General features: G+C 36.9%; 1 protein-coding gene across 1 annotated transcript in view; it reads right to left on the bottom strand.

Moving 5' to 3' along the window:
• Positions 1-27,784, bottom strand: part of ORC5 (origin recognition complex subunit 5) — a gene marked incomplete in the record, with an annotated part of 142,950 nt that overhangs the window by 57,001 nt on the left and 58,165 nt on the right. Inside the window, 1 exon segment of the mRNA XM_034766173.1 lies at positions 25,728-25,838. Within this exon segment, the coding sequence (XP_034622064.1) occupies positions 25,728-25,838 (111 nt within the window).

The following is a 27,784-nucleotide window of genomic DNA, read 5'->3' on the forward strand; positions in this document are numbered from 1 at the left end:
GTGCTAGATATGAATATTTAGCATATGTCCCTTCATGCTTAGGCCATCATTCCAGAGGACATGCTTCCATGCTGATGACACTCATTAAAAAAATAATGCGTTAATTAAATTTGTGACTGAACTCTTTGGGGGAGAACTGTACATCTCCTGCTCTATTTTACCCACATTCTGCCATATATTTCGTGTTACAGCAGTCTCGGATTATGACCCAGCACGTTTGTTTTAAGAACACTTTCACAGCAGATCTGACAAAATGCAAAGAAGGTACCAACGTGAGATTTCTAAAGATAGCTACAGCACTCGACCCAAGGTTGAAGAATCTGAAGTGCCTTCCAAAATCTGAGGGGGACTAGGTGTTGAACATGCTTTCAGAAGTCTTCAAAAAGCAATACAGAACCTGAACCACCAAAAAGAAAATCAACCTTCTGCTGGTGGCATCTGACTCAGATTATGAAAATGAATATGCGTTGGTCCGCACGGCTTTGGACTGTTATTGAACAGAACCTGTCATCAGCATGGACGCATGTCCTCTGGAATGGTGGTTGAAGCATAAAGTGAAGCTGGCTACAACAGTACCATGGGAATGCATGTTCTCACATTCAGGTGACTTTGTAAATAATAAGCAGGCAGCATTATCTCCTGCAAATGTAAACACACTTGTTTGTCTGAAAAAAGCAACAGAGGGTCCTGTGGCACCTTTGAGACTAACAGAAGTATTGGGAGCATAAGCTTTCGTGGGTAAGAACCTCACTTCTTCAGATGCAAGTACCTGAGTTTGTTTGTCTGAGTGATTCGCTGAATAAGAAGTAGGACTGAGTGGACTTGTAGGCTCTAAAGTTTTACATTGATTTATTTTTGAATACGGGGTGGGTTTTTTTACATAATTCTACATTTTAAAATTCAACTTTCAATAAAGAGATTGCAGTATAGTACTTGAAATGGGGGGATTGAAAAACACTTTTTTTTACAATGCAAATAATTTTAATAAAAAATAAATATAAACTGAGCACTGTACACTTTGTATTGTGTTGTAAGTGAAATCAATATATTTGAAAATGTAGAAAACATCCAAAAATATTTAAATACATGGTATTCTATTATTAACAGTGCAATTAATCGCTTGACAGCCCTAATTTTAATAAAACATTCACAATTCTTAAAACACACTCATTAAAAACCTTGTTCAAACCAGTTATATCCAAAACGTAATGGTAACATAACCCTGGGTCATATCTTGGCTAACTCTAACTTTCCCACAACACTGTATCTCCAACTTTCCCACACTACCAACTTCAATTTGTCATACTCTTCTACCCTTAAGCTAATTTTGGCTCAAAACCTAGCTTCTACTTATTTCTTAACCTAAACCATCCTACGGGCTACAGGAGTGCCAGCCAATCAGGGAATGATTGAGGACTATCGCTCATGTCCCCTTAGGGAAGGGCTTCCTGCAACACATAGCCTCTTGGGGGCAACCCTACCTAGGCCCCTGGTGGTGACGAGGAAGCAGTGCCTGTGTCGAACCCCGCAGACTCCAGCTGTAGACCCGTGGGTTCTTCCAGAGATAGCCATTCTCTCCCCTTTCAATACCTTCTAGTATTAGTAGCATATCCTAAAACTTTTTCTTTTTAAGTACAAACTCAAGACCTATCTAATGCTCACCTCCCTTTTCTAACATACTTCCCCCATACTTGGCCTTGGAAGTTCTAGATGTGCTAATGCTCGTGCTTTCTTGTGAACAGGTTATACGTATACTGTTGTGTAAACCAAAACGGATGTGGCTCATGAGGCCTGGAGCTAGAGGCAAAATGACAGAATAGCCATACTGATTCCTGGCTGGACTGGCAAGGTATTCAGAGTTTAAATGTGGCAACTAGCTGTGATTCTGTGATGTATATGCAATGTTTAATAAAGGACTCGAAAGAAATGTGTCCACATGTGCTGCATATTCCACATATTGCTCATCTTTTGAATGTAGCTATTAATCATTGCAACCAAATCAAATGAGTTCCATGATGTGACCAAATTGGTGGTATATTTTCCAGAAATATTTAAACTTGCCAAGGACAAGGTGAGTGTTTTTTAAAGACTGTGTGATCAACAATGTGAGCCCATCAGGTTTGTGTGCACGCTCTTACGCTGTATTTCCTGTTTTGAGGCAGCAAAATTCATTCATGCATATTGGGACAGTGTGACAGACTCTCCAACTGAAGAAGAGGATGCAGTCACCTCAAAGAAGGCAACGAAACTTTGCCAGATGGTTGAGAACGATGGAAACCAGAGAGAACTGTATTGCAAGCTATATTTTCTTCATGTATTTTTGGGACAAAATCTACAGGGTTTCATTTGCAAATGGACACAAATGCACCCCGATACACCGCATTGATACACTGTTTAATTGTGATGTTTACAAGTTATTGCTGATGCAGAAGAAGTCTAAAAAAGAAGTGGAACTCAAGTCAATGGGCTTCAAAAGGCAATTTCTTTAATCTGCAATGAATGATTTTGCATCTGAATTTCAAAGTTAACTAAGTATCAGAGGGGTAGCCGTGTTAGTCTGGATCTGTAAAAGCAGCAAGGAGTCCTGTGGCACTTTATAGACTAACAGACGTAGTGGAGCATGACCTTTCGTAGGTGAATACCCACTTCAAACTAAAGGTACCCATATCTTGCAATGTACCCGAGAGACTCTATGGATCAGGATCACTTTTTGCCAACTGTAAAGCGTTTGATCCATTTGTCCAGGCTCAGATGTCACACAATTTTAGTGACTAGGAATATATTCTGTGCATTTTCCCTGGCACGGGGCATAAGAATTCAAGCCCAATTTTGACTTGTACATGGCATATGAAGTGCCTTGTCATGACACTGTAACAGCACTTGAATACTGCAGAAGTAAAATCCAGTCATTACCTGTCATGTTCACTGTGGCATTACATATACTCAAAGAGCTAGTAACTAATGTTTGTGGAAAGATCATTCAGTCTGTTTAAAAAAGTTCAAGACAAACACTGCATGTGCCTCTCCGAGGACCGACTTGCGCAGCTCAACGTTCTGTACTATTATAAGGACATAAGTTCAAAATTTGGAGAGCTTTTGAAAACTGGAATAATCTGCTGGCTCTAGCAAAAGATTACACATTCCAGTACTTCTAAAAAAAGGCTGATATATTATATATTTTTATTTCTCAAACCTCCTAGCTGTGGGAACGGAAGACTTTATAGGCAAATTCTAGTGATATAGGCGGCTTTTGAATTCGGCTTGTTTTAAATTGACTAGTGAATGAATAGTAGAAACAGGTATGATTTGTTGATGTAAGGATATTTAGGCATACAGTATGATGTTGACAATTTGTGCTTTAATGATTTATGAATCTTTAACTTTTTGAATCTCTAAGTGTAGGATCAGTATCTAGCCCGCAAAAAACTTCCCACAACAGTGAAAATTTAAATTGATAAAAATAAACACTGATATTTGAAGTTATAAAAAAAAAGTCAAATGCTGCCATCCTAAATATAGTTAACTGTACAAATAATGGTAATAGTAAATTATGTGTTTTTAAGGGTGACCGCTATAAGCAATCACAGCTGTAGCTCAATATTTAAATCTGACCAATGGATAAATGAGGTCAGGAGGTATTAACCACTCAGGTCCTGAAAGTGATCAGAAAATTCTTAAATAAATAAGAAATCTAGCTGCTAGTTGGAGGGAAGGCTAAAATCATTGATATTGGTTAGTCCAAACTCCTCAAATATCCAAAGGCTCCAGGGCTTTTATACATGGAGTTCAAAAGGTCATCTATCAAATCAGCTACTTAATAAAGAGGCAAAATAAATCTCGTCCCAATCAAGGCATTAGATTTTATGACAACTTTATTTCTATAGAAACTGTTAATACTATCAACAGTTCTAGTGTGGAACTGAATCCTTTGAAATATCAGGCATACTTCCAATAGTTTGATTGTTTCCGTGACCTCTGTCAGGGTTACAACTAAGTTGTATAATCAAAAGTTCTTGTGTTTTTAAGTCCATATAGTCACTTCTAAATAGCAGATCCTTTCCCTTAAACCTTTCTTAGTGCACATATCTGCAGTGATCAATACTGAATATTTTTGTCACCCAGTTTGTTCACTCTCTCATTTGTATATCAATACAATACTTATTTAGATGTTGTTACGTATTAACTTTCCGTACCACATAATTGGAAAAATAAGATTTAAAAAGGTTTACAAATGATTCTGCCACATAATTTTGTATACTTAATTTCTGTATTACTTGTGAATTGCTTTTAGAAGCTTGAACAAAAAGTCTCTTCCCCAGTTGTCTTTGCCCCACTTGCCACGCGTTGAATTTCTGGGTTTTGAAATAATACAGATGTATTAGAGAGGAAGGGATAGCTCAGTGGTGTGAGCTTTGGCCTGCTAAACCCAGAGTTGAGAGTTCAATCCTTGAGGGGGCCACTTAGGGATCTGGGGCAAAATCAGTACTTGGTCCTGCTAGTGAAGACAGGGGGCTGGACTCGATGACCTTTCAGAGTCCCTTCCAGTTCTATGAGATAATATATATATGGAGATATATCTGTTTGTTTAGTAGTGACTTCAATTGCACAGTTCCTTATGTCAAGAAGATATCTTTATCTGTGCACAATTTTTACAACCAGTATCAATACTACTCAGAATAGTGCTAATTTATTAAAGACTAATGCTGGAGTTTTGAAACAAAAATAAAACCAAGGGAGGAAAAGACAGGAGCAAAGTGTAAACTCTTTGGCGCTCATTTTCCTTCTTTCCAAATCCCTGACCTGCCATTCCATAAACTCCTTAAAAAAAGATAAAATTAAACTGAAAAGCCCTTCCTCTCTCACTCTCAAGTGCATGCAATGGAAAGTAATACCAAATTGCACTGTTTAAAAAACAACAACACATGATCATATGCTTGTGTCAACACTAGCAAAAAAAACCTTCCTGATCAATGTGGTACTTTCCACTGAAAGTACAAGGGCTACTAGTAGAACAAACATTTTCTCTCTGATTCAGTGAATACAAGAGGTCAAATGAAGGAAAAATATTTTTAATTTTAAACCTAAATCTTAAAAATTAAATTTTAAAGACAAGAGTTAGTTTTTCAGTTAAAAAACCCGTTTTGATATTTTATTAATATACATCACCTTATGCAAACCTATAATTTGAAATTTGCAATACATATTTTCTATCGATGGCATTTTTATTTGTAATATAGAAGAGAGAGTATTGTTCCTGTGGTGAGAGGATGGAGTTAAATCATGAAATATTCACTTTTAATTAAGATTACTGTATCAAAGGCAAGACTTAATACAGAATTGAAGTAAGGATCAAGGTTAATGCCTATTCTGAAGAGAATTTACATAAATTATGCCTTCCTACTAAACTATGAGGCTTACTTTGTCAATTTATACCGTATCATCATAAAAATTAGAGATGGAAAGTATCTAACGTTTTAGTAAATTATATTTTTGTGTGCTTTGTCCAGTGTCATTTTAAACGATTCAAGAAGTGGAGTCTTCCACTAAACTTCATGGGAGACTAAATAGTTTAAGATACCACTGACTGAAGCTTGTTCATGGTATTAAAAGCTTTTTCCTCTAATTTTTCATTAAATTACTTCTAAATTATTCCTTTTCTGGTATTGACAGACTTCAAATACTTGCAGACAGTTATATTGCAGCTCTGAAGCTATTTTAGCAAAATTTGGAGGATGGGGAATCACCTCTCTTGGGCTGTACATCACCAAGCACCCAGTAATAAGTATACATATACATTTCCTTTCCTCTTTCTTCTGACCTGAGTCAGTCCCCTCTAGTCCCCAATTTTTGCTGCTTTTCATCCCTAGGTTTTTTTCATTATAACCACTTTCCGGGTATTTCTCACTAGTAGTTCTATTTCAGGTTATTTTCCTCTACAAAAACTTGCTTGAATTTACCAGCTTTGGCCTTCACTAGTTTCACACTGATATGTGAGTTTGATAAGAAAACAGAAGCAAAACTATCCCTTTCCATTCACGCCAAAAAACACACGCACACACAAGGAAGGAACAGAATAATTTGTATTAAATAGTGTTTTATTATAATTTATGAAAAAATCATACTAGTGTGAGTTCTCTATAAATCCATGCTGTTTATATATCTGATTGCTATTATTCTGTATGGCCACAAATTTCCAAAGTGACTAGTCATTTTGGATGCCTTGATTTTTGTTTGCTCAATTTGACACACATTAAAGGAATTTGGTTTCCAGAAGATGGGTGCTTAGCACTTGGTTTATATTTTTTAAAATGTTTCACCGTTTTACTAGGGAATGAAGACAAATTAATTGGCTATTAATTGCAATGATCACTTCTCATTTTGAAACTCACATTTGGCTATTTTATTTTTTTAAATATTTTTTGCTGAAGTCCCAGTCATCCATGAATGTTTCAAAGTGACTGCTCATGTTCAGTACATTCTTAAGAGATCAGCTAAACTATCTTTGATACTATGGTGCTGAATACTATACAAAATCCTAATAGCTTCCTGTAAGCCATACTGATAGCTTTACTCATACTGGCTGAAATCCTAGCCCCAATGAAGTCAATATCAGCCACTAAGTAGTGCCCTACTCCAGAAGAGGTCCAACGGATTTAAAATGAGATACTTCTGGTGTAAAGCATTAGTTGACGTGAATAAGATCATAATCTGGCTCCAGGTATTAGCATGAATATTGTCCAGACCTTTTGGTTTGTATATGCTAACTTTTCCCAAGTATTTCCTGGTTTTCTATCAACCACTATATTATGGTATGACCATAGTCTCATAGCTAACGTACAACACAGTTCATTGCCAAATTGTAACTAACTGTTATGCTTTTGACATGTGGACCAAATAGCTCAGGGAACTGGTAGTGATATACAGAACCTTACATTTATATGTCACATTTATTTAGACAGATGAGTCTGGTATGACCAAAAGTTCCTATTTCTGATGGCAGCTTAATGTGTTTTATGAAATTACTTTGGTAGTCTCAAAAAGTAGTTTGTAGCATGTAAGTATCCAGATCACATTCAACAACTCCTCATTTGTCACTAACTGACAACCACATTATCTGTCTCAGGAGAAACCAAAAACTGAACGGGCATTCACCTGATGATTCTTCTAGATACTGGAAAAATGCAATGTAGAGGAGATTACTCTGTGATGCTGTATGCATTCCATAAATAAAAAGATTATGTCAATCTCCTGAGTTGTCAGTCTAGCATTTTTCACGAGCACTACATTCACACAAATTATTAAAAAGCTTCTCCCTTTACCATCAGCATTATCCATCCGTTAGAAACCATGTCAGGCTAGAAAATAGCTGCTGCAAACAGTTTTCCAGAGCCAAGTGCTTGTGAATAAAGGAAAAAGGCTGAAAAAGATCATTTTGTAACCACAGTCTTCAGTTTTCTGCCCATGTCCTTTCAGGAATCCTTCAGACAATCTTTTTGTTTTCAATATCAGTTATAACAAGTAAAGTGTCACCATTATTCTTCAATTTATCCTTGGCCATTCTTTTTCATGCTTCTTGCTCTGATACCTAGGTAGCAGTATACCAACTTGTCCATTTTATCTAGGTCACAGGTACCCTGAGTTATACTCACCACTATCCAGTCACTAAACAAGATCAACTTGGCTTTTACATCTCTAGTGTATCAATTATAATCAATGCCCCTGCTACCATCACTCCATTAGAGCCAAATTCATCAGAATTTGAATTCACTGCCGCTTGAAGAAGCTGCCATTTTGTTTCACAGGCTACTCAGTCTGGTCATTAGACTATTAGAAAGAAATTTTTTAAGAATATGTATACTACCTAATCATGAATTTTATATGTACATTCTATTTGCATTAATTGATTACAATAACTAAAATTACTTCTCTCTTCAGATATACAAATATCTTTTAATATTCAATTTACACTGTTGCAATACTCTACCACCACAACTTGCTGGAAATGTCTGCATATACAATAACATTCATACATACCATTTGTATTTAGAATTATATTGCCAGAACAAATACTAATATAGAAAACAAAAGTGGAATATCTAAAAATTAAATACTGAATTATTGCTATTAATCTATTTTATTTATTAATTATTGCTATTAATTGCTATTATCTAAACTATTAGTGTTCTATATGTGGATAGCAGCAGGGCAACTGAGATTATCTTCATTCAAATATTCAAGGTTGCCGCATCAGATACTAATGACAAACATCTCTAAATCAGACAGATTGCATTTGCATTCTGTCCTTATGATCAAAAGTTGTATTAAAACATTTCAGTTCTTATTTAAGCTAACTGTGCCTGAAAATCATTAGTTATGAATAAAGTGGTATCAAGGCTATATATTTTTTACTTTCTAAACTTTAAGCAATTGAGAAATAATTGGCCTTTTATTTATCTACGCACTTCTAGTGCACCAGTTATATGTATGTCCCATTTCCACAGGTAACATTTCAGACTAACTAAGGGACCCATCTCTCCACCTTTTCCTCATACTATGTTTTCCTGTAGTGGGATCACTCTCAGTATTGTCTTTCAAGAGTCACTACCAGGCTTTTCTGCTGCTACCATTATTGAGAGAAGGCCTACGCAAAGACATAAGGCTTGTCTTTGACCTAAAAGCAGCAAAACTATGGCTCATCTTTCTCCTAGGGATTCCCACAGAAGTATGGTCTTTGCCAGCAACACATTCTTCTCATATGAACAGCCATACTGAGTCAGATCAAAGGTCCATCTAGCCCAGTATCCTGTCTACCGACAGTGGCCAATGCCAGGTGCCCCAGAGGGAGTGAACCTAACAGGTAATGATCAAGTGATCTCTCTCCTGCCATCCATCTCCACACTCTGGCAAACAGAGTTTAGGGACACCATTCCTTATCCATCGTGGCTAATAGCCATTAATGGACTTAACCTCCATGAATTTATCCAGTTCTCTTTTAAACGCTGTTATAGTCCTAGCCTTTACAAGCTTCTCAGGTAAGGAGTTCCACAAGTTGACTGTGCGCTGTGTGAAGAACTACTTCCTTTTATTTGTTTTAAACCTGCTGCCTATTAATTTCATTTTGTAACCCCTAGTTCTTGTATTATGGGAATAAGTAAATAACTTTTCCTTATCTACTTTCTCCACATCACTCATGATTTTATCTACCTCTATCATATCCCCCCTTAGTCTCCTCTTTTCCAAGCTGAAAAGTCCTAGCCTCTTTAATCTCTCCTCAAATGGAACCCACTCCAAACCCCTAATCATATTAGTTGCCCTTCTCTAAACCTTTTCTAGTGCCAGTAGATCTTTTTTGAGATTAGGAGACCACATCTGTACGCAGTATTCAAGATGTGGGCGTACCATCGATTTATATAAGGGCAATAATATATTCTGTCTTATTCACTATCCCCTTTTTAATGATTCCTAACATCCTGTTTTCTTTTTTGACCGCCTCTGCACACTGCATGGACATCGTCAGAGAACTATCCACAATGACTCCTGATTAGTTGTAGCTAAATTAGCCCCCATCATACTGTATGTATAGTTTGGGTTATTTTTCCTAATGTGCATTACTTGAAATTTAATGGTTTCAGAGTAGCAGCCGTGTTAGTCTGTATCCGCAAAAAGAACAGGAGTACTTGTGGCACCTTAGAGACTAACAAATTTATTAGAAACTCACAAATATAACAAAAATATTAGAGCATAAGCTTTCACGAAAGCTTATGCTCTAATAAATTTGTTAGTCTCTAAGGTACCACAAGTACTCCTGTTCTTTTTGAAATTTAATGTGGATAAATGTAATTTGCCATTTTGTTGCCCAAACACTTAGTTTTGTGAGTTCTTTTTGAAGTTCTTCACAGTCTGCTTTGGTCTTAACTATCTTGAGAAGTTTAGTATCATCTGCAAGCTTTGACACCTCACTTTTTATCCCCCTTCTCCAGATCATTTATGAGTGAGTTGAATAGGATTGGTCCCACGACTGACCCTTGGGGAACACCACTAGTTACCCCTCTCCATTCTGAGAATTTACCATTTATTCCTACCCTTTGTTCCCTGTCTTTTAACCAGTTCTCAATCCACGAAAGCACCTTACTTTTTATCCCATGACAAGTTAATTTACGTAAGAGCCTTTGGTGAGGGACCTTGTCAAAGGCTTTCTGGAAATCTAAGTATACTATGTCCACTAGATCCCCCTTGTCCACATGTTTGTTGACCCCTTCAAAGAACTCTAATAGATTAGTAAGACACGATTTCCCTTTACAGAAACCATGTTGACTTTTGCCCAACAATTTATGTTCTTCTATGTGTCTAACAATTCTATTCTTTACTATTGTTTCGACTAATTTGCCCGGTACCGACGTTAGACTTACTGGTCTGTAATTGCCGGGATCACCTCTAGAGCCCTTTTTAAATATTGGCGTTACATTAGCTATCTTCCAGTCGTTGGGTACAGAAGCCGATTTAAAGGACAGGTTACAAACCCTAGTTAATAGTTCCGCAATTTCACATTTGAGTTCTTTCAGAACTCTTGGGTGAATGTCATCTGTTCCTGGTGACTTGTTAATGTTAAGTTTATCAATTAATTCCAAAACCTCCTCTAGTGACACTTCAATCTGTGACAGTTCCTCAGATTTGTCACTTACAAAAGCCGGCTCAGGTTTGGGAATCTCCCTAACATCCTCAGCTGTGAAGACTGAAGCAAAGAATTTGTTTAGTTTCTCCGCAATGACTTTATCATCTTTAAGCTCTCCTTTTGTATCTCGATCACTGAGGGGCCCCACTGGTCATTTAGCAGGCTTCCTGCTTCTGATGTACTTAAACATTTTGTTATTACCTTGTGAGTTTTTGGCTAGCCGTTCTTCAAACTCCTCTTTGGCTTTTCTTATTACATTTTTACACTTAATTTGGCAGTGTTTATGCTCCTTTCTATTTACCTCACTAGGATCTGACTTCCACTTTTCAAAGGAAGTCTTTTTATCTCTCACTGCTTCTTTTACAAGGTTGTTAAGCCACGGTGGCTCTTTTTTAGTTTTTACACTGTGTTTCTTAATTTGGGGTATACATTTATATTTATGCCTCTACTATGGTGTCTTTAAAAAGCGCCCATGCAGCCTGCAGGGATTTCATTTTAGTCACTGTACCTTTTAATTTCTAACTAACCCCCTCATTTTTGCATCGTTCCCGTTTTTGAAATTAAATGCCACAGTGTTGGGCAGTTGAGGTGTTCTTCCCACCACAGGGATGTTAAATGTTATTATATTATGGTCACTATTTCCAAGTGGTCCTGTTATAGTTACCTCTTGGACCAGCTCCTGCGCTCCACTCAGGACTAAATCTAGACTTGCCTCTCCCGTTGTGGGTTCCCGTACCATCTGCTCCAAGAAGCAGTCATTTAAAGTATCAAGAAATTTCATCTCTGCATTTCATCCTGAGGTGACATGTTCCCAGTCAATATGGGGATAATTGAAATCCCCCACTATTACGGACTTCTTAATTTTGATAGCTTCTCTAATTTCCCTTAGCATTTCATCATCACTATCACTGTCCTGGTCAGGTGGTCGATAATAGATCCCTAATGTTATTTTCTTATTAGAGCATGAAATTACTACCCATAGAGATTCTATGGAACATGTGGATTCACTTAAGATTTTTACTTCATTTGATTCTACATTTTCTTTCACGTATAGTGCCACTCCCTCCCGCACGACCTGTTCTGTCCTTCTGATATATTTTGTACCCCGGAATGATTGTGTCCCATTGATTGTCCTCAGTCCACCAGGTTTCTGTGATACCTATTATATCAATATCCTCTTTTATCACGAGGCACTCTAGTTCACCCATCTTATTATTTAGACTTCTAGCATTTGTGTACAAGCACTTTAAAAACTTGTCACTGTTTATTTGTCTGCCCTTTTCTGATGTGTCTGATTCTTTATGTGAATGTTTCTCGTCTGATCTGGCCCTTACATTATCCTCTTCCATCCTCTGCTCCTGACTAGAACCTAGAGAATCTCTATCAATAGACTCTCCTCTAAGAGAAATCTCTGTCTGATCCACATGCTCCTCTGCAGCAGTAGGCTTTCCACCATCTCCTAGTTTAAAAACTGCTCTGCAACCTTTTTAATGTTAAGTGCCAGCAGTCTGGTTCCACTTTGGTTTAGGTGGAGCCCATCCTTCCTGTATAGGCTCCCCATATCTCAAAAGTTTCCCCAATTCTTAATGAATCTAAACCCCTCCTCTCTACACCATTGTCTCATCCACACATTGTGAGACTGAAGCTCTGCCTGCCTACCTGGCCCTGCGTGTGGAACTGGAAGCATTTCTGAGAATGCCACCATAGAGATCCTGGATTTCAGTCTCTTTCCTAGCAGCCTAAATTTGGCCTCCAGGACATCTCTACCCCCGGAGAGGTAACCTCAGTGCGAGAGGATACCCCAACACCATCTGGAAGGAGGGTCCCAACTATGGGAAGGTTTCCCTCTGCTCCCATTGACTGCTCTGCTTCCCTGGGCCTTTCATCCTCCTCAACAGCACAGGGGCTGTCTGGCTGGAGGTGGGACAATTCTACAGTGACCCGGAAAGCCTCGTCAACATACCTCTCTGCCTCCCTTAGGTCCTCCAATTCCGCCACCCTGGCCTCCAACGCCCATACGCGGTCTCTGAGGGCCAGAAGCTCCTTGCACCGAATGCACACATACGCCACCCGCCCACAGGGCAGGTAATCATACATGCTGCACTCAGCGCAATAAACTGGATAGCCCCCACTCTGCTGCTGGGCTTCTGCCTGCATGGTCTCCTAGTTAATGAAAGGGTTTGTTTAAATCAAGAAGTTTTGAATGTAGTTTAGTTTATAGTTTTAAAGAAAACAGCAAGGGGCCCTTACTCCCTTCCCACTCTCCTTCCAAACTCCCTCGCAAAACTCCCTGTTAGCAGCCCCTGTTCTCAACTGCCAGAGTTCCAGTGCTTGTTGCTGAGTTAACCAACAGCAGCCCTCCTAAACAGGAGGGCTGACACTGGCCAGCCAGCAGTACAACACCACCATTAGTGTCCCCCTTCCCAAAATACACTGTGCAGCACAACTGGCTAAGTCAGTCCACAGGATGAATTCACAAGTGGGGGATGGTCATTGATTTCTCTGGTCCTTCAATGGCTTTCACAGGAAACCTGAGGTTTGCGGAGGGAGATTTTTAGATTACTGAGCTAAGCTATTCACATCCTTTTAAGTCACCATATAACTGTATTGCAGTGTCCTCTACATTTCTCCTCTCCATCTCTAGCCCAATGTTTTGTTGCCCCTTTGTTACATTATAAGTGAAATTAGACTACAAGATCTTAGATGAGCATCCTTGTACAGCATCTATGTACCGTGAGACATTCTGCACAATTTTCAACCCTGAAAATAATAATAATCATCCTCTGGTCAGACATGCTGCCCAGCTAATGCAGGACTTTTAATGGAACATCAGCACCTTGCTGCATTCAGGACAAGACAATTAAGCTTCACTTTTTTGGATCAAGTTTTAGGTTGTCATGGGAAATCAGAGAGTTGTTTTTTTTCTTAGCCTCATATTCTGTCACAATGTTATATTTTTAAACAAGCTACAATAATTGTAATCTTTGACTTCTGTTTACCAAGTATATAAACTTTTCAGAGTGAAAATTTACTCTAATTTCCAGCTTCACATCTTCCTAAGTCCACTCCCCAAAATAATATATTTGTTAATTTCCCTAGAAGGACAGCTACATTATTCCAATTCTTACTATTCACCATCTATGAAGGGGCATTCTTTTGTCAATAGGCTTCATATTTTAAAATCCTGCCTTCCAAATTAACTGTACTGCAGCTGCTTCTTTTGTCCATAATGCTGTGTCAAGGCCCGCTGTTCCCAATTAAATGAATAGAAAGCAGCAGAGGGTATTTGGAGGAAGAAAGGGGGGTCAAGTAAAAAGTCAGTGACTAGAACTGTACTTGACATAAAGCAGAAATACAACCACTCTACAAATATTTAGTCAAAGTGATAAAATACATTCTTTAACGTTCCATTTTGTTACCTGTTTGTGCTAAAATAAGTTGTCCATATACGCATTGGTACTTCATTTTTGACAGCACCCAAAATTGTTATAGGGGCCTCCTAATACAGATAAACTACAAACTAATTTCAAATATGATGCAACAAAGGCACTCAAGTATCTCAGTAGTATATATGTACAGAATAGGAGTGGGGAGGAGTAACAAGACAGCAGGAAGGGGCACAGACAGAACAGGAAAAGAATCTATAACTATAGCTGAATCTTCCACCAGGAATACTGGATCATATTTTGTGTCTTTGCATCATGGCAGAGAGCAATAGTTTCAAATCTATACAGCCTTATGGGGAATATAACATAACATAACAGAGAGGAATACAGATTTATAGCTACTAAACCCTTTGATTCTACCTAATCAAAGCACAAAAATGTCCACTACCTATCGTAACACTGCCCCCAAATTTATTTTTATGAAAAGAAGAGCATTTTGGAATAGAATTATGCACACAGATGCTAAATAGTTAAAAGATATGTTAAATCTGTCACACATACAAGCTGGATTTAGATACAGAAGTTAAGAGGTTGTGCAGTATTTGCTTAATTAATCTTTGCTCTATTAACAGATAAACCAGATGTACTATTATGTTCTTTGTTCTCATCTGCAACGGGGATGAGCAGATTATTTATCTCCAAACAATAGGAGTTCGTGTACTACAGTGTGGAGATTTTTTTTTTTTTTTTTAATCTGGAAGGCAATCACTAACAAGCTTCAGCTGGAACTGCTTGATGTAAAAACAGTATGAACTTGTTCCTCAACTAATAAATGATGTTCCTTTCATTAAGAAAAATAAAGTAATTTCCAAATGGAGGGTTTTAGTTTTTTTAAAACACAATTCTATATTTAACACTGTTAGATACTATGTATTGTATATTGAACAGTATATTAAAATAACTATTTTTTCATAGATATAATTATTTTTAAGCTTTTGCAAAATTAAGACTAAGTAATACCAGGAGAAAATAAAAAATAAGATAATCAGCAGTTAATCAGTATACGAAACCTCCTCCATGCTACACCTGATGCAGTCTCAGGTGATGCCACAGTATGAAAGAGTACTTAGTGTTATATTCAGAGGGCCACGATATGTGCTACATTTATGAATGCATATAATGAACATATTGCATGAAGCAGTTAAGTGCTATTGTCAAGATTGCTAGCCTAAACATTCATTTGCTTTGAAAGCTTTTTTTTTTTTAAATCTGACTGACGTATCTTTGAAAAGATCAATCATATACCATTTTCTGGCATTACTATACCATAATACTTAATTAAAAATCCAATATATTGTGCGCCCCTCACAAAACTGTTACAAAAAACCAATCCTCTATCATAATGTTCATACATAGGCACAACATAAGTAAGCCAATGCAAAATTTGTTTAAAAAAAATATTACTGGAGCCAAGAAACTAAAACTAAACAAGGGAAGACTTTCAAGGTAGGTCAACTTTTAGGATTAATAACCTTGACAGAATGTTTACCATTGAAACTGACTAATTCTCAGTGCTTCCATACAGATTGTACCAGTGTTAAAGTTCTGCCCCCTAGCATCCTTTCTTCCATTAGATCATAAGCTTTTCTTCTGAAAATCTGTTTATATTAATTTACAATAATTTCAGTCTTTAGGAGAGGGCTGAAAAAAAATAGATCACATCCTTTTTCTAAACCACTGAATGTTTAGAAAAGTGCAATTGTACAATTGGACTCTTGTCAATGGAGATTCCTTGGGATAGGGATTGTCTTCATTTAAAGTGTACTGTACAGTACGCAGTGTATTATCAGTGTTTAACGTGTGATAATACAGATGTTTATTATCTCACTATTGCAAAGTCACATACAAGTCTTAGTGTAATGTAAAGTTAGAATGAATTCAGCTTTCCAGTTAACAAATGATATCATAAGCAGCAAATAAGAAAGGCCACTGAAGACTCCTTCAGTATATAATCACAAGCATCAAAATAATAAAAAGAAACAAGATATTATGGTTTACAACTACCTGGTAAGTCATACAGTATCTTTGTTCCAGGAATGGTTGGAATCCCTAGCAATTTTCTACCTACTCACCAAACCAGGGGTTCAGAAATTTGCTGCTCTAAATTAGAAAGGAATTTTTCTTTTTAATTTAGCTTCTGAGTAAGACAATACCTTTATATTTTAGGAAACAGACAGCAAAATATTATATCTAAAATTAATCACAATACTTTAAAATCTAATTTAGACCATTCAACAAAATATGACTCAGACCAATTTTTCCCCAAAGAAAAACTTTGTTTTTTAAACCTATTAATACTACAGAGCTTATTAGTAGATGCTTCTCCATAGCTTTAATTATAAAACATTATTTTGACTGAGATATGAGTCTAGGGTTTTATTTTATTCACAGCCATGCTGAGGCTTGAAGTTGTTTAATCAGTTATTTGGTTAAAAAGAAGTATTGCCTGCTCATTTTCTTTGGTTTAACAGCAGGCTCTCAAGCTGCCATACTCTGTTGAAGTGCTAACCCATGATACCACGCTGTGTTCCATACACAGTTCCCCATTTTTGCTTACACATTTCTGCTAGATTTATCTAATAATCAAGAAAAGTCATAAGAAATTATGAGAAAATAAGAAGCAGGGAAGAGGGGACAGTTGATTTACTGCCTTCCTTTCTTTCTTATTTCCTAAAAGCCCTTACACTTATTAGGGATTTTCTTGATCTTTAGACAAATATGGCACAAACATGCACACATGTGCATACACACGTACAAGGAACGTAGATAGTGGTGACCAATTGCAATAGTACAGATATACATATTTAGTGGGGTATTGTTTCTTGTATACACCTGCCAACAGTAAAAAGAACTGTCCTCCTAATAACTCAACTCTGATGAGCATGGAGCAACCATGCAGCTTGTTCTCAATCACCAGGTTGCAGTCATAACCAGGGACTCTTAGTGACGTACATATGACAGATTCCCTGATTGTGTATGGCAGCCCATTAGCATGACATAGCCCTGTGAAGAAAAGCTACTGCCCTGGGATTAAAGTAGGATTGGGTGTGTTTGAATCTTGCTCTGGACTTCATGATAGTCACTTTGTTGGTGCTACAAAGGAATTTTTCCCTCACTATCAGATTGGTCTTGGTATTGTGGGTTTATTTGGGTTTTTTTTTTTGCTTTCCTCACAGCAGTCCAGGGATCTGAACCGTAAAATTCATTTTGTCACAACTTGGCAGATATCTAGTGGGATCTCATTCCCTGAAACTGGAATTGGAAGCAAATTAGCAGAAGATCTCCTAAAAGATGGGGAATATGGTTGGGACTCCTAATATCTGGTACAGCAAGGAAACATCACTCTCTTCACCCACCCCTTAACCCTTGGACCAAGGGAGGACAATGGGATCCAGCACCAGTGCTGGGACCAGTTTAACACAGTGTGGGGGGGGTTAATGGCAGCCCTCTACCAGGTGGTACCAATTACAAAGAAGGTATGATCCTACACTGGATGAGTTATTGCAGGATGATTCACAGATGCATTACTTAATAAAGTTGTGGCCTACTTAAACCACATTCCTGGTATCTTGTGATTCTTCTTGCAGCTACCGAGACAAATATATTTTTGTCTAAACACATTAACCCTAAATACTGCACACAGATATAAATTCTGTTTTAGCACAGTTTAACTTTTACTTGGAAGACCTATGATCTGACCATGCTCAGAGTGAGTGTCATCTTTGTATTTAAATCTAGGGCTGGGAATTGAAAGATCACCTATTTATCTGTATCCCAGCATCTATAGCATGGTGGAAACCCTCAAGGCAAAATAAATGGTTATGAATTAAAACTGAGGGAGAGCATCCTTAACTATTATAATCACCTCACTTTTGAAAGCTTAATATTTCATCCTCAGTGTTGAATTAACACTTTTCTATATATTTGGGGGGGGGGGGAGGAAATCCCCATGTGTCAAGTCCCTCCGACACACACGCCAACTAGAAATAGTGTATAATTTTGAGGGCAACCGTGGTAAAATATTTCCTGACTGGAAAAAAGTTAGTGATATTGTTATATAATGTCCAAATTTGGAGACATGAACTACATAATTCTTTCTGGGGTGGGTTTTAAATTTCTATGAGCTTACAAGCTATTTCTGACATTCAGCAAGAAAACAAGAAACCTCATTTCTATACAAAGTAATCTCTACTGAAAACCAGAATCATCTCCAGGTTCTGAACACGCAAGTCAGTTGAGATCAAGATGCAGCAGGATAAAAATGTATTTCACCCCCACATCAACACATTTCCCAAGTTTACAATAAATATTTCAATAATCTCTGGTGAAGTTTTAGCACTGGCTCTGCCTTAAACTGCAGGAAGGAGGGAGATGAACAAGATCTTACTGTTCACTCATGGAAAAGAGCACTTCCAAACCAGTAACAAGAAAAAAAAAAAAGGAACATATTTAAAAAAATAAAATCAAGTTGGCACTGTCTTTTTAAACTAAATTTAAAAAAAAACAGAAACTAATGGGGACTCTGTCTATAAACAAAAGGGTATATTTTGATTTTTGCTTTTAAACCCGTTTTCAAAAAAAATTTTTTTTCTGTTTTCTGGTAAGACCCTTTGAGGAAAAGCCACCACCACCACCACGTATGCTTTAGCCAAATCCTCCTTGTCTGCGAGAATGTCTGCATGCTCCCTTTTCATTTTCAACTGCTCTTTTGCTGCTTCTGTTACACTCAAAGAAGGCCTGGAGTAAAACATGCACAGGAGCAATCCCCAGAGCAGTGCATGAAAGTGACGGCATCATGCTAGAACATGAGAAAGGAAGTGCAACTGATCAAACAGAAAAGATTGAAGCTGACTGTACACTAAGTGCTGTCAGTTGAATAAGAGAAAAACAAAGAAAAAAAGGAAATATTTGTTCTTTTTTTATTTACAAAATCAATAATTTGAGCTGTTAGAAAATTTTTAAAAGCTGACTGTGTCCCTTTAAGATTGTATTGCATGACTGGCCTAGTAGTGCAACACCACCACACCAAAATCAGGCGTAGGAAAAGATTTGGAAATCTAATTTACTATACCAGTGAGACTGAGCACTATCTAGTGTTGCTACCTTTGGTCTCCTGGGGGAGCATATGCCACGGTAAAAAGAGCACTCCAGCTGACCTATTCATCAGAGGAATGGGTAACAAGCATGGTTCCTTCCAATCTGTATAGCAGGTGCCACACTTTGTCATCAAGAAAAAAAATGAGGGATAACAGATAAACAAAAAACATCAGATATCCTTCAGAGAATAAAAAGATTTATTTAAATTACCCTTTTAAGCTGCTGGGGTCAGGGAATGAGTCTTTTAGTAAACTCTGCAAATTGCCACATAAACCTACAGTGCTATGTAAATAATTAATATATAAAAATGAGTTATTCCCAAATCCAATCCACTTGAGAAAATGGAGAAAATAGAACATATTTTTGATGCTTCTGTAGAGGACAGTTTGATTTTTAAGCTATGTCCCTTTGGCTCCGTCTTGCTGAAAGCATGTTAAATATGCTATTTTTTTTTGATGGAGTCACATTAAATTAGCATTTAGCATAACTGTCTTTAAGAGGGATAACTGTAAATATGAAATATATCCTTTTTCAAAGGCTCAAACTCCAGTGCCAGTTTCATTTGGAATTACATCCATTGCTTTGCCATATTAGAAAGTTCCTCCTCTACACTTGAATCCCGGACAGTGCCATATATATATTCATATCCATATATAGTTATATCTCTATCTATCTATATACATAATATATAAATATTACAGTTTGCGCTGATTTTTATGAGTAATACCCATGACAGGCCTGTAGAAATTCGGTTGCTTTTGCTGGTGTTAAACACACCAGAAACATGGAACAAATGAACCACAAAACTTTTTATATTGCACGCTCACGACTTATGAAATGATTGACAACACAGAAACAAAAACAGAAAACATCTGGAAATGGCGGGAGGATACAGGGTTTTTGCAGAGCTCTAGTTTTCTAATACTACTCCACTCAGAAATAAATGCATATAATTCCTATTTTGAATTTAACCCAAGCGGGGGGGACAGTAGACATCTTCATTTTTGGATCTAAATAAACATCAAACTCCTTTCAAATTACCCAGCATAGTTTGTTCTACTATAATACTATGAGATACTATAAAGTGAAAACACAAATAAAACCCAATTCTATTCCAATCATTTTTCAACTATAAACACACTTTATAATTATTGTGCATAGAAGGGTATAAGTTTCTCCATTTCTACACATTTCTTTATTCTAACTAATATTTGTTACAATTATTATTTATACAAGGTAGCGCTCACAGACCCAATTGTGCTCTTTTACCATGATATACCCCATTTTGCTGATTGCCATAATTTACACAGTGAAAGTCAGCCCTCACACCAAAGCCTTTAGTCTAAGGACAGTGACTTCAATGGGCTTATTGATATGATTAAGTTATATGTGTGCATAAGTACTTGTAGAATCAGGACCTAAATTAAGGCGACACACTAAGTGGGTTCAACATACAATCAGAGGGGAGGGGAGAACAAGATTAGAAAGATGCCAAGAGTGATAGGACTGTGTAAACTAGCTACATGCAGAATTTGCAGGAAGTTTTCATTTAGTCAAAGAACAAAAATATGTTTTTATAATAATAGTATTCCCTGCTGGCCTTGTCAATTTTGTGACAATTTATTTTAGTGATCATGGTAGAAGCAAGTTTTAAGGAGGGATTTGGAGGACTACAGTATAATGGTTTAATAGATTAGTTCAGGGAAGGTGTTCCATATATAAAAGGTGGCATAGAAGAAACCATCTAGGAACTTGCGGGAGAAGAGAACTAACAAGAGATGGAAATTAGCATCATTTGCCATCTTTTAGAACTTAAATAGAATAGAAAATTGACTGTCCAGGTAATAATATTATCAGCACTATTTTGAATGGACCTAAGGGTGTGTGAGTGCATGTGTATGCAGTAGGTGTCCAAGATTTGGGCAGTGGAGACTACAGTAGTCAACCCAGGAGATAAAGCCTGGATGAGAGTATTTAAATTTGTTTTGGTTTTGTATGGTGAGAGAGAACACTGAAAGAGAAATCATACATAAATTCACAATATGGTTTTTATTAATACCTATTGGGCTTTAAACAGGGAACAAGAAAATATGATAATCTTCAATAGTTCTCTCCCTTAAATGCTGTACAACTAAAGCCAAATTCTCATCCCTCATGCAAAGGCAAAATTAAATGGACTCAAAGAATCTTCCTCCTAATGCGCATAAAGCAACTAGGTAGCTTCTCCCATCAACCAAACTGTAGTAATAGTATCTGCCCTACATTGAGGTTTTAGTTAGTGGATCCACATATACACTTGGATCCAGGTATACACACTGACTACACCCCAGTTGTCCCATAGGGCTGTCACAGATGTGCTATAAAGCAGGGCTAAGTGGCGTGTAGAAGATGGAATCTTCTATGGCCTTTATTCAATTTGCACCAGCAAATCATGGTGGCTCCACTAGTTTTAGGGCCTTGTGTAATTGTAGGTTTTATTCCCATTTTTCATTATTAAAATAACATTTGTTCCCAAGGTTGATTGGCAAATGCCCAATCCAACAGGATCAACTGTATTTATATATGTTCACCCAGGTACAGAAAGTTGTATTAAGTGGTTATGAAAGGCAAATATAAAATCTTCAGCTTAGTAAATGATTAGACAAAAGTGTGTCTAAAGAAGTGTGTCTAAAATAGTATGTTTCCTCATTCTAGAGTTTCACAGTGGTTTAGGAGCCTACTTTCTATCTACCCTTTTTTCCTCTGAAGTTCAAGAAATGTTGATGCCTTGTCAAAAAATGAATTCAGTGACACAAAAGCAACCTATTGGAAACATTTTAAAACTATATTTAATATATTAATCTTTCCATTTCCAGTAATGTCTTACCTCTGACCAATTAGAACAATCCAGGTGAAAAAAATAAACATTTCAGATAAAAAAAAAAAAAAGATCATTCGAAACTTTTCAAGTAAATAGAACGCCTACTCAGGCGTACACACACATTAATAATAGAAAGAGGAAAAATCACTAAAGTTTCCCTCAAATACATTAGATATTCTCTGCAGATGTGTGAAACTGTGTTTAAAAACACAGTACTAAGGCCAAAATGAGTTTCAACTTTTAAAGTGGCAATTAAGACAAATTTCTTTTGAGAGAAGTTTGATTTGCTGAAAGTCTATGCTAACAAGTGAGGAAATGAAAAGAAAATGAATGGGCCAAATTCATGCCCAGTATAACCTTCCTGATTCTAGTGGAGTTAAACCAGGAAAAATTTGGTCCCATACATCTCATCAACCAGAAAGTTCAGTCTTATACAAACAAGAACACATTAACTTTTTATGTGAGTAAAAGAAAGGCCCATTTATTAAGGCCTATGACTAATAACAAAAGGCAAAACCTAGCTGAATCTTCAAACACCTTGAAGGTCTATATGGTAAACAAACAAAATTAGATTTATTAAATCTTAGCATTAACAGAAAATTAAAAATCTATGTCTATTCATTATTTATAGATGGAAAGACTTATTTTGAAAAGTTAATGAGTAGATTTTCTGCATGGATAGAAATTTGGCACAGAAATGAGAGAAGCAAGACATTATCAACGACATTCTAGATCTTACAGCAGCCTTTATTAGTGATTAACATTTTCTGCTGAAAGTTACTAAAATTTAGAGATGAGATGGGCTTGTGTTTTTGAAAATTCATGGTGACACTGTACCTAACTATAACAAGTGGCTCTAATATAGAGCTTTTCCTCTGTGGATCACAAAGTAGATAAAATAAAATACTGTTGAACAAACTAAAAACCAACTATTACTTTGAAAAACATTTTTAAAACAGTGTACAGTACTGATTTTCATATAGCTTCTTGTCTGTGGATTCCACAAAGTTTCATATATACAAACTAGCAAAATAGCTAGATTTTGTAAGAATTATACAGTTCAAGACTTTATTTTAATTTGAATAAAACCTTTAATGAGAAAAGGCTTATAATGTGATTAGTGAAATATCAAAATAGTCTTATAAATGCTTAAAAACAATAAAAACTTGTTCAACCTATCTTAAATTCTGGTTTTAAAATTTAAATTTTATTCTGTTAACACATATTTGATATTATTCCAGTTAGAAACTTGAAGAAAAATCTTATTTAATTGAAAATCGAATGTAATAAAAGATATCACAATCAGTGAAAATCCATAAAATTCAAGCTCAAGATTGATTGACAATCCTTATCTTTAGGCTTCTCTTGGTTGTTGGATGTTTATTACAACCTTGTTATTTATTGCAGTTTTTTAAAGTTTAATCTACATATATTTAAGAGGAAAATGTTAACTATTAAATATATAATTTGACAACAGTGCCATCTAGTGTACATTTTAAATTAGCATGAGGTGTTTGTTTTTTAAATGTTTATCCTGTAATATACCATAGATAGCTAGGGAGGGAAATACGCTATGTACAAATTGTATGTCTAATATTGAAGAAGGGTTATATGACAGCAGGGATAGCGTAAGTGTTCATTTTGGTGGGTTTTTTTTAAGAAGGATGTAAAAATCTAAATATAATTAAGCATATTAGAACTTTATTCCCCAAAAGATGCAGCCGTGGCTCAATCAAACAAAAAAGGCACAGGGAAAGCCAGTTTTTGAAAGCAAATGATAAGAGGCAACTTAGAGGAATAAAAGAGGAAAGCAGGAAAGTATTAGATGTTTATAGGTATCCTCAAAGGTTACGGTCAGACTGTTGAGAATCAGGTTTATAATACGAATCTAGTTTCATATTTAACAATGAAGCAGCTATTGCTGCTTGATAAATCCAAATTGCTAATGAAAACTGTAGGTTTGTTTCTGTTCACCATATCCTGTAGTTATACTGCCATCTACTGAAATGTTATTTCATTAAGTATTTAGGATAGTTAAAAACAGGTATTTGAAGATAGTATTTGATAAAGATAATCAATAAGGTTCCATCAAAAAGAAGCCTAGGTAAAAAGAAGTGCATATCACAACAAACATCTTGTGTGATCTTTCACTGCTGGAACCCATACCTTTCTCCATACCTTTTGTGGACCATTACCCATTGCTGGAATACAGTAAAGGATGCCTTAATTTAAGAACATAAGAACAGCCATACTGGGTCAGACCAAAGGTCCAACTAGCCCAGTATCCTGTCTTCCAACAGTGGCCAATGCCAGGTGCCCCAGAGGGAATTAACAGAACAGGTAATCATCAAGTGATCCATCCCCTGTCGCCCATTCCCAGCTTCTGGGAAACAAAGGCGAGTGACATCATCCCTGCTCATCCTGGCTAATTGCCATTGATGGACCTATCCTCCAGGAATTTACCTAGTTCTTTTTTGAACTCTGTTATAGTCTTGGCCTTCACAACATCCTCTGGCAAGGAGTTCCACAGGTTGACAGTGCATTGTGGAAATGCTTCCTTTTGTTGTTTTAAACCTGCTGCCTATTAATTTCATTTGGTGGCCCCTAGTTCTTGTGTTATGAGAAGGAGTAAATAACACGTCCTTATTTACTTTCTCCACACCAGTCATGATTTTATAGCTCTCTGTCATATCCCCCCTTAGTCGTCTCTTTTCCAAGCTGAAAAGTCACAGTCTTATCACTCTCTCCTCATACAGCAGCCGTTTCATACCCCTAATTATTTTTATTCCTCTTTTCTGAACCTTTTCCAATACATCTTTTTTGAGATGGGGTGACCACATCTGCACTCAGTATTCAAGATGTAGGCGTACCATGGATTTATACAGAGGCAATATGATATTTTCTGTGTTATTATTTATCCCTTTCTTAATGATTCTCAAGATTCTGTTTGCTTTTTTGACTGCTGCTGCACCTTGATCGGATGTTTTCAGAGAACTATCCACAATGACTCCAAGATCTCTTTCTTGAGTGGTAACAGCTAATTTAGACCCCATCATTTTATATGTATAATTGGCATTATGTTTTCCAATGTGCATTATTGTGCATTTATCAACACTGAATTTTATCTGCCATTTTGTTGCCCAGTCACCCATTTTTGAGAGATCCTTTTGTAGCTCTTCGCAGTCTGCCTGGGACTTAACTATCTTGAGTAGTTTTGTATCATCTTCAAATTTTGCCACCTCACTGTTTACCCCTTTTTCCAGATCATTTATGAATATGTTGAATAGGACTGGGCCCACTACAGACCCCTAGGGGACACCACTATTTACCTCTCTCCATACTGAAAACTGACCATTTATTCCTTCCCTTTGTTTCCTATCTTTTAACCAACTACCAATCCATGAGAGAACCTTCCCTCTTATCCATTGACTGCTTACTTTACTTAATAGCCTTTGGTGAGGGACCTTGTCAAAGGCTTTCTGAAAATATAAATACACTACATCCACTGGGATCCCCCTTGTCCACATGAAGTAATCATAAGCTTGGGATGTTTTGACTTTGTAGGATACTTCTGAAAAGATTTACTGTGTTCTCTCAGAAGTTCCAGGCAATTTAAAAATACAAAAAACCCCACAAATAAATCTGTACTCACCTGGGAAAATATATTTGCAGTTGGAGCAACTTTATTGTCCACAATACTGTATAATATTGCTAACAATCTGTCCAGGGGGAATGGCTTTGGTCCAAGGAGGTGATTGCTGGTCTGTAAGAGAGAAGGCATTCAATTAAATGGATTTTTCTGGAGCACAGCACCATGGGATCTTATTTATTGTACCTGTTAGTCTTTAGGTGGCAATTTATTTACAGTATCCCTTCTTAAAGGCCCACAGCCACCTTATGGAAAACATTCAATAGATACACAGCTCTGAATTTACACAAGCAGAGCCCCATTTAACCTGGAAGGTGTCCACAATGCTTTATGCATAATTAAGAACACCTTTAGGACATAAAACATTTTGTCAAATCTATATAGTATTAAAGATAACAAAGAATTATTTAGTCCAACCTAAGGACAGAAGTTGGCAGACTACATTTTATGTTGTAAACAGCTTTATTTTATTATTTATTAGTGTTAGTCTGCTAGGATCCTTAACAGTGAATGTTCTACAGTCCCTAGTTGTAGCTAATGTTGCAAAAGGGGGAAAAAAATCTATTTTCTCACAGGTCTTCAGTTTCCTGTCAGTCATAAAGAGCCCAGCTCACTTAAGACTCAACTGTGCCATGCTTATTCAGATTCAACAGTATCATGGGACTACTCAGGGAGCAAGGTACAACCTCACTAAGGGTAACAGAATTGAGTGCTAAACAATGTAAGCCAGTTTAATCCCAATTAAGAACTGTTTTAACAAGAGCTTCTGTACCTGATGCTTACTCTTCACTTATCATAAAAATCATAATACCACTGTCACACAGAACACTGACTTCATGAGAGGAATAGGACATCTAAAATAAAAAAAAACTGGTTTCCTGCAAGATATTTAAAAATAAACAAAAAAGGGGGAGGGAAAAAGAAAGGTACAGAAAATAAGAGTTGTCTCCAGCAAAAATATTTTTTCCCTAAATTTCCCATGTTAATGGGTCCTTCAGGAATTATAGAGTTGTTTTTTTTGTTTTTTTTTAATGCACTAAACTGCTATATAGAATTGTCTAGGTACTTATAGCAGTGAGAAATACATATAGCAGAGCACCTCACAAAAAATTATCTTCACAACACCTCTGTAAGCACCTCTCTATTTTACAGATGGAGAGCGGATGCAGAGAGATCAATAGACTTCCTATGTAATCTTGGTGAAGTCGTGGCAAAGCTGGTCACTGAAAGTAGATTTTCAATCCCAGTTCAGTGCCTTAGCCACAAGACCCTCTTTCCCTCTCCTGACACTATTAAATACAAAAGTGGGCAGTGTGATTAACTCTATGATTTAAAAAACAAAAACAAAAAACCCAGTAAACAAGTCACCCACAGCACAAATACTGGATTTGATTTATTGTTGATATTGTTATCACATAACCTACTATACAGCCACACAGGTAGAAGCTATATTTGCCAGGCAAGTGGCTCTTAGAAGTCTACTAGCCTCAAATATGTTGTTACTTTAAACATATAAATACATAAAGGGAACATTTTGTATATTTTGCTTATTGAACACAAGTGCTTTATTGGCATTTTTATTTCCAAGAGGTCCATCCGTTAGGGAGATTCTACTAGGAATTTTACTTTAGTCACTTTCTCAGAGTCAGTATCTTAACTTAAGCCCCTTTACTTAGAGCAGGGGTCCCCAACATGGTGCCCGCGAGCGCCATGGCACCCACCGGGGCACCCATGTGCGCCCGCCTACTGGCCGCAGGAAAAACAGCCACTGAAATGCTGCCGAGAAGCGGCAATGTCAAGAAGCGCTACCGCCGAATTTCGGTGGCATTTCGGCAGCGGCGCCTCTGGATGACGCCGCTTCACTGCGGCATTTTGGCGGCTGTTGTCCGGCAGCCACAGTCCTCGGCAGCTAGTCGTCTGGCGCCCGCCCCATGGAAAAGGTTGGGGACCACTGACTTAGACCAACCACATTAGTTTCTATACATTCTAATGGTAGTTGTGCTAAAACTAATTTCAATTTTCAACAATTTAAAAGTCTCAAAGTCATGTTATAAACTCAA

The sequence above is a fragment of the Trachemys scripta genome, chromosome 1 (assembly GCF_013100865.1).
Source record: "Trachemys scripta elegans isolate TJP31775 chromosome 1, CAS_Tse_1.0, whole genome shotgun sequence".
Taxonomy (NCBI): Eukaryota; Metazoa; Chordata; order Testudines; family Emydidae; genus Trachemys; species Trachemys scripta.